General features: G+C 45.7%; 1 protein-coding gene across 1 annotated transcript; it reads right to left on the bottom strand.

The window, feature by feature from the left end:
- Nucleotides 1-966: 966 nt before the first annotated feature.
- F5891DRAFT_986788 (uncharacterized protein) lies at nucleotides 967-5,445 on the bottom strand (the record flags this gene model as incomplete). Its single annotated transcript, XM_041377814.1, has 16 exons — nucleotides 967-1,182; nucleotides 1,233-1,284; nucleotides 1,395-1,447; nucleotides 1,507-1,690; nucleotides 2,114-2,191; nucleotides 2,241-2,320; nucleotides 2,779-2,893; nucleotides 2,949-3,078; nucleotides 3,262-3,295; nucleotides 3,478-3,507; nucleotides 3,606-3,665; nucleotides 4,158-4,279; nucleotides 4,335-4,478; nucleotides 4,529-4,854; nucleotides 5,171-5,304; nucleotides 5,329-5,445. The coding sequence occupies 16 exons, from the start codon at nucleotides 5,443-5,445 to the stop codon at nucleotides 967-969; spliced, it is 1,875 nt and encodes a 624-aa protein (XP_041218014.1).
- Between the last annotated feature and the right edge of the window lie 3,260 nt (nucleotides 5,446-8,705).

Below are 8,705 nucleotides of genomic sequence, written 5' to 3' on the forward strand. Positions count from 1 at the left end.
GTTGCAGTGTATTACAGTAGTATTATGCAGTCAGAGTAGTGCTCATTGTAATCTCAATTTGTTGGTTTCAATGATGTTCGAATTGACTTCAAACTGAACAATATTTATTGAGACAAAGTTAGGAAGCCTTGGGATCTCGATTGCAACCTACAATGAAACCAACTTGCAGCCGACAGTTAATATTACTAATTGGATTGAAACTTTCGTTGAAAGGCACGCTTGCAACCAGCTTGTGACATAATTGTAACATAATGCTCTTTTATTGTAACATGTTGGAACCTAGGCTCGTCATTGGATCCGTGCAACCCGTTGCAAGGTCATGCATCCCGAATAGGAAATTTCCGACATCTGACCCTGGGAAAGAGTATCAAGGCAGTCCTCATCAATCACATACTGCATGTACGGTAGACTCATGTGTGTGTGTTGTGCTCTGTTAAAGGGGCAGGCCGGCACTACATTCCTCCCACGTTAGTGGAGGAGGCTTTGTCAAACGTGGAGTAACTGAATCGACTTCAAGACTTTGGCCCGAACAGAACGGAACTTCCCATTTGAATGGGTGTCAATACTAATCGTAAAATTCTGTTCTCCGCCAGTGACTACAACATGGACAGCCCTGCGGTGTTTTGCCTTGAGACATACACATCCATGTTAGAACAGAATAGCCTGCATGGTACTATATCATTTCATTCATTCGCAGGAGACAGATAGAACGGCCTTACTGCCACAGTTGGCTCTTCTAGAATCGATGAACCCCAAAAATTTAATGTGCACGGAATCGACGCCAAACACTAGCGGACGATGAGACAACGGATAAGGTGGATGAGCATATGGAATTTAACGGTGAGGTAAGAGACAAGATCCGCAACGTATGAGTAATGCAGTATGAGTAACCAAACATTCGACAATACCGTGCGGTGTCCATCAGCGCTTCAGCATTAATTACATGTGAAGGACGTAAGCCCTGGGTTAACACATAGCATCTCTATAGTGATACATTAAATCTCGGACATCAGCAATAGGAGGCCGCTGTGATAACTCAACCCAACATTGCTCAATAAAGTTCCAGTGACAATCTTCGATAGCAGGGATGTCTGGACACTTAGGCTTGACACCATTGAGGATGGCCACAACCACTTGGTGATCACTGCGAATGTTATAGTACAGCTGCTTGCCCGATGAAACCTGACACAAATGAGAACAAGAGCACTACAAATATACCGTTATTGACAGACCTGGTATGGGATGCATCCAAATGAGTAAACATCACTTTCTAGTCTTGGTGAGCTAGATGCATCCTCAGTGTCAGAACTTCGAAGAGCTCAGGCGCAGCCCATCGTACATTACTCCTGATGTAAGAGGTCCCGTTCAGGTCGGAACATATACTATCAACTTACCTTAATGCAATGCACAAATGACGTGGTATACGATATTGAAGACCAGCAGCTAGCTGCGTGTTGCAGCGCTCATGAGTTATGGTGTAGCTAATGATCGCTGAGGAAGACTTACCAAACCGAACTTGTGAGTCCCAGAGAGACTGTCATAGTTTCTACCAAGATACGTGCTCAAGGATCCGTTGGTCATCCATGGAAATACGATAGCTGGTACTGGACCAAATCCATAGGTAATCCCATACAAGGAAAGAATGTTTTCATGGCACAGTAGTTTCCACTTGCAGAAGTCGTCCATTAACCTTTGCAAATATTTTCATATTATTAAAGTGAGTGTTCTACATCATGTCGGCCCACCTCGTTGACGATTTTCTTGAAACTGTCATCCTGAATTTCGATCCTGACACATTTAACCCCAGTGAAAATCGACAAGAATCGGGTAGATATACGTATATAGATATCCAAAAAATAAAGGCCCATGAAATCTATCGATGTATTTCGATGTATTTAGACAAATGAGACTTTTCGAGACAGAAAAAGAATGACATCGAGAAACAATTTAGACATTTAGATATGATTCTCAATCTGTTTAGACCTACCGATACACATTTACATACAAAATATCACTCAATTTGATCCAAAAACAAATCTAATGAGAGCAAATGACATTATCTATAGGTATCGCTATCATTAGGTGAGTAGGCTCTTTGTCGGCAGTAGACAACCCATTCCAGTAAGTCGCGAAGACGCTTGCTGGTTCCTTTTGATTGCCGTTCGATTGCCACTTGAGGGCGCAAATATTCCTAGAATGATAGAGTTAATCTTGCTATGAAAATAATATATAGAACTCACCGCGCCGTGATCTTGGGGCTCACGCGCATCGGCTTGGTACTCAGCTGTTGCTTCTTGATGGCATCAGGCTTCGAGTCGAGCTAGAAACACAAGGGAGTGATTGTGTTGAGCGGGGGTCGCGGTGGGGATGAATGACATGGTGGGTGGAGGAGAAGATGCATGTGGTTCAACTGCACCGACTCGGTCACTCGGATATGATAAAGTTAACATATGTGCAAATGCAAGAAGTTATGCACCTACAATATGCATGTACATGTGCAATATTGCATGCATATGCAAAGTTTGTCAAAAGTTTGTTACAAAGTGTGCAAACAAAGTTTGACATGCTTGCTTTTTTACCTTTGCAAAGGTTCTTTGCATTTTGCACAAAATTAGAGTTTTACCGTCTCGAATTTCTTAGATTTCTATCTATCTCATTCTGTACTTAGACGTCTATTGCTACCTATCTACCTCATTCTTGTCGATTTTCACTGGGATTTAACCGCTACCTTGAAACTTATCATCAGATGTCAGAATTTATTATGAAACTCATACCAACCTCCACATTATTATCTTTGTCTGAGACCATGCATTTCCATACGTCACCGAAACTGCCCTGGACAGTAGCATAAGCCAATTCCTTCGCGACCTTCACAGTAAGGCCGACCGGGCGTCTGAAAATTTTGGCACATGAGTCAGCTTCATTCAAGGTAAAGCCCGTCTACTCACTCATTATCATTGGAGCCTACATCCAGGTGTGTCGCGCCCGACGTCTCTGTTTCCGGTTGGACTTTCCGCCATTTCTTAGGCAGCACACTCAGGCTGAAAATCCACGCGGAAAGAGTATTCATCTGTCGCCCTGGCAACGTAATGAGGCCCGGTGACCACACTAGAACGAGAATAAATACTAGACTGCGAGATTCCTGCCTTCATATCGACGTTCAAGAGGCTGAGTGCAGGAGCAAAAGGCGGCGCTAGGTTCATGGGAATTTGCCACGACTACAGGAATGGGCCGTTGGGCATCAACGTAAAACGGTCGCACCGTCACGGTACTGCTTCCCGAATCCCGTAGTAGGCTAAAATTGGTTAGAGTTCGAAATTCTTGAACTACAGCTAATTATATCCGAGTGCAATGGAATCCTCGTTCCTCAGGGGTCCGGAAAATCGAGGTAAGTTCCTGATAATACAGGAAGCAATAGTTGGTATCACATCGCCTTGATCGTGACTCGGAGAATTATTACCACTGGAGAAGACGCACTTTGATAGCTGCACTTTCTTTGATTACCGGCTAGTCGTAAAAGACGTAGTCGCCTAAGACTCATGCATGTAATACACGAGCACGTTCACAAGCCAAGAAAATGGGTATCGGCTTGGAACGCCACTCACATCGATTGGGCATAAGCCATTGCAGAATTTGAATTCAGAGATAATAACACCGCTTGAGATCTAGATCGAAACTTGAAGCTTGAAATTTGAAATGCTGAAGACTCACGTAATCTCGTTGAAAGATCGATCGATCAATCATCATGAGCTCATCGCTTCAAGAGGTTTCCCCTGAATGGCCCCATGTTCCCTTTGAGATCTCCATATCTACCTCTAGGGCTTTCTCTGCTCATCGATGGCTCAACCTTCCTTGAAGGAGCGAATGAAGTAAAGGGCGAACTTTTGGCCACCAAGGTGGCCTTGTATAAGTTCTATTAAATGAACACCATACAAGATACAAATCTAGAATCTTCCACATCCGGTCCGAAGGATGTGCTCATTCATCTGATACGAGCGCTTGAACACCTTTCTGCAGCCTGCACAAACTGCCTTAAACTTCCTCTCGTGCACCTCTTTGACGTGACGAGTGAGGTTATCCTTGTTGAGGATTGCTGAGCATCCGTCCTGCGTGCATTTTACTCTATCCTTTGCTTGGCTGGCCTGCATAACGAGGACAGGCAGCTGCGCGTCGGGTCCGACTAAAGAATCCGATGGGACATGCTCCTCGAGATAAACGCTTTGGAAGGGTTGCGCAGCAGGTTCATAGATGGAGTCGATCGTGCCATGGAGCGAGAAACCTAGGAATATATTCTAAGCGTTTCAACGAAAAGTTGCGAATGATAACAAATTTACCGAGGCGAGATTTCACACCCTCAGACTCGAATGATGATTCCGTGATACGCGGGTCACAGAATGCCGGAAAGCCCTCAGAGTACATGCTGTGCTGAGGCGCTACATAGTTGGCAAAACCGTGGGTGCCATCGAGCAATAATGAGCCTGTACACGGCAAGGGTTTAGAGGAAAGAGTGCGTATACAGCAAATTTACCTTCTATGTTCTCTGATAGCGATTCCACGACCCCGGACGATGCATGGGGTGTAGGTTGTGGCATGAAGTAGCGGTCGTGCGAATATCCAAATGGTGTAATAGCATTGAGACCATCGAGCCCAGCTTGGGAGTTGACGGTGCTATCACATCCGCCAGAATCCTCCATGGTGACATTTGACTGGCAGTTGTCAAGGATATTCCTAAAGAGGCTCCGGATTTCCTGGATTTCCTCGTGCACACGACACTCTAACATATCAAGGCGGTCGAGGCACTGGAGATATAACTGCAGGACTTCAGGGGCCTGCCCTGGTTGTGGGAACGATGGGCTTCGTAGTGTCGATGTGGATGGATTCATATTGCGCTCACGTCCTTGTCTGTGATGCAGTGGAACCTATCTCTCTGTGAATTATAGGCGAGAACGAACGTGGGGAGAATACTTGGGAGAGTTGGATTGAACGAAGGACGGCTTTTATGCTCCATGCCTATGGCACGCCTGGCAGGCGTAATCTGGACTGCCCTGATTGAGTAATTTCCTCGTAACCTCATGTTGTAAATTGGCAAGTTTTGAAATGAAGTGCGCACCGCTACACCTGGGAGATACGTGACATGAATGCCAGTTCGTAAAAGTGGAATTTAGCTTACTTTGACGCAAGTCGAAATCGACGCGATTGGAGACCAGCAGAAGGTCTTACGACGTTATGAGATGGTGTCGTATCAGGCAGAACTTGGTGCCAGTGTGAGCTGTTGTGGGAGAAGAATAGCTGGTACGTACTGAACTAAACGCATAGGTAATAACGCACATAAGAAGAGTGACGTGCTTGTGCCAGTTTCCATTCGTCCAAATCCATCAACTCCGTGCGGCTGGCAAGGGTGGCGACCGTACCTTGATCATCGAAAACTGCGTCGACGATCTTCATGCTGGATGAAAAGAAGCAGAGTTTGATTAGATCTGAGCGCTTTATGGCGTTATGGATATCAAGAACCTTTTGATTCACTAATCACTAGTATTTCATTGGTGGATTGGAATAGGCCAATATGGCAGTGCCGCAGGCCTGCACTGCTACATGCAGAAAGTGAATAAGCCATTGCCTCGCTTCTACAAATATGAATAATTTAGCATTGCCAATTCTAAATCAGTTAGAATAGAAATCTAGTGAATCAAAAGCCACGTTAAACCACGCTAGTCCTCCGTCCTCTTCCATTGAATCCGCGATAGAGTTAATCCCGGCTGACTTTACCCCATGGGTCAGGAAGTCACCCACCCGATCGGCGCAAACATCACGCTTGATTCCAGCGGAACAAGATCTTGCGGTCCTCGCACAGCACTACCCGGAAAATTAGTCACTTCCTTGCCGCTTGAATCACCTTCTCTGGGCGTTCCAACCCATCGTGCACAGTAAATGAACAATCGACTTCAAGTCTGGTTTACGATGTTGTAGCTTGAACAGAACGTTTCAATTATGCACGTTATAACCGTGAAAAGTTCTAAACGCCATCAGGTAATATAGCAAACCTTGGAGTGTGACGCTCGAATCATGGATCCCACAAGTTGGTTCTTCTAAATCGACGAACCCTCATTTGATGTGCACGGAATCCCAAGAAGTCGATGGCCATACTTATCTGGTACAAAAACATGAGTTAACACAGCGTCTTTATATATAGTGACACATCAAACCTCGGACATCAGCGATGAGAGATCGCTGTGATGACTCAACCCAAAATTGGTTTATAAAGTCCCAGTGACAATTGTCAACGGCAGGGATATCTAGACGCTCAGGCTTGACAGCTCTCGGCGATGGCTACAACCACCTAGTGATCAAGTACTGTGAATGTTACAGTGTGGCTGGCGGCCCGATAAAACCTGACACAAGAGCGCTGCGGATATACATCGTCGATAGACCTGGTATGCAATGCATCCAAATGAACTTTAAATATTAGTTTTGGTGAGCTAGGCACTGACCTTCGGTATTCGGAACGAGCAGGTCAGTCCCGAATCCCAATGTAGGAGTCCCGGTTAGGTCGGAACATGTGGTCAAGAGCCCATGGTCAACTACAAGAGCTCTTTCGTCAAGTACTGTTGAGAAGTACGTTGCAGGAACGAAGATGTGAGAAGCGTCGCATATCTGCACACCGCACAGTTGCTTACATCTGTGAGATGTGCATGGTGTATACTATCAGTTTATCTTAGTGCGATGCGAAAATGACATGACATGACATACGATATTGGAGACCAGCAGCTACATCAGCAAGCTGTGACGACACCCGTGAGTTGTGGTGCAGCTATACCATTGTGGAAGACTTACTAAACCGAATTTGTGGGTCTTTCGTGGTTTTCATCAAGACATGTGCTCAAAGATCCGTTGGACATTCGTGGATATACGATAGCTGGTACTGGACCGAACCCGTAGGCAATCCCGCACAAGGGAAGAATGTTATTATGGCGCATCAACATTCAACCTCTGCAAATATTTTCATATCATTATAGCGGGTGTTCTACAACATATAGGCTCACCTTGCTGAAATTATTCTTGAAATGTCATCCTAAATTTTGAGCCTCACACATTGAACCGCCACCTTGAACCCTATCATCAGATGTCAGATTTTACTACGAAATTCATACTAACCTCCGCGTCAATATCTTTGTCTGAGAACATGCATTTCCATACGTCACCGAAACTGCCCTGGGCAGTAGCATAAGCCAATTCCTTCACGACCTTCGCAGTAAGGTCGACCGGGCGTCTAAATTGGTTGAAAAAAATTCTCATGTGAGTCAGCTTCATTCAAGTTGAAACTCTGCGAAAAAAATGCGTTACTCACTCATTATCATTGACGTCTACATCCAGGTACGTCGAGCTCGACGTTTCTGGTTCCGCTTGGACTTTCCACCATTTATTAGGCAACACACTAAGGAGCCAGGTGGGAAGGGAAAGTATTTGTCGCGCTGGCAGCCTAATGAGGTCGGATCTTTTAGGCCCAGGGCAGTTTGGATAACCAGAAGAACGAGAATATTCGCAAGATCCCTGCCTTTGTGTTGACGTTCAAGAGCTGGTTGTAGACCAAGGCGCTGGCATTCATGGGAGTTTACCACGACCACAGGAATATGCCGTTGTGACAACATAAGGTTAGTCCCAAATTCTGAATCAGGTTGATCAAATTTTTAGGGTTCCCTTCTCTTTGGTCGTCCGACCTAATAGTATGACCGTGTCATCTGCAGCTCTGCAATAGATCAGCATCTCATGCGAAGACAGCTTTGATGGCGTTGACGAATCAGCTAAATTCTCCTTCTGTCCTCGTTCAGCTCTTGCTTCAGTCAGTGGTCTCATTACAGCCCGTCTAGCAGGTGAGCACCACCCTGCTCGCGCAACCGTGGAAGTGCACGTCCGCCCGCTCTCATCAGTGCCAGGAACTGCAGATAAATCTCGATACGAGAGATCGTAGAACGCTCGTGTCCTCTCGCACAAGATCCTCACACTTTCATTCGGGTCATCGTTTAAGCCCCAATACATCTGTCCCTCGGTTATGCCCTTCTCGGACCCGTCCAGCATTGCTGGATAACGCTCCATTAACGCAGGAGGCGTCTGGGTGCAATGGCTTGATACCTGTAGATATCGCAAGGAATCTGTGTGTTACGTCGGAAGTAATGATAAGGAGCTTTATCAGAAAGGACCTAGGGCGATGCTGAGGACACAAATACTGAGACGTAAAATTACGCACCTGAAGTATCATACCTCCAAAGGAATATACGTCACCTTGAGCACTAGGAAGGTCCACGAAATTGCTCAATTCGTTGGAAACTTGAAAAAGTTCTCGTCCGATCCATCTCACCATCCCTTCGATGGAAGAAAAGAAATAAGACAACTCCGATAGTAGAACTTCCATCCCGAAGGCAGCCACATATGCCAGTGCTCATCCGAGATCGTTGATGAAGATATTCGACTGAACCGAGATGGGATCAAGTGAGTGATCCATACCCGGAAAGATAACGCCACGGTCATGCAGGGTCATAAAAGCTTGAATTGGCGCGAGAAAAGTCGATGCGTACGATAAAGAACTACGGGAATGACGTCCAGAAGCTGTCTAGTCCCGTGAAACGGGGTCAGCAATCGTAACAAGTGTAATGGCTGCTTACCGGTGCTCATCATCGCCCTTCGGGTCGACGCAGTGATCTGATAGTGGT

This window comes from Suillus fuscotomentosus, assembly GCF_016647785.1.
Source record: "Suillus fuscotomentosus strain FC203 chromosome Unknown F5891scaffold_131, whole genome shotgun sequence".
NCBI classification, from domain to species: domain Eukaryota; kingdom Fungi; phylum Basidiomycota; class Agaricomycetes; order Boletales; family Suillaceae; genus Suillus; species Suillus fuscotomentosus.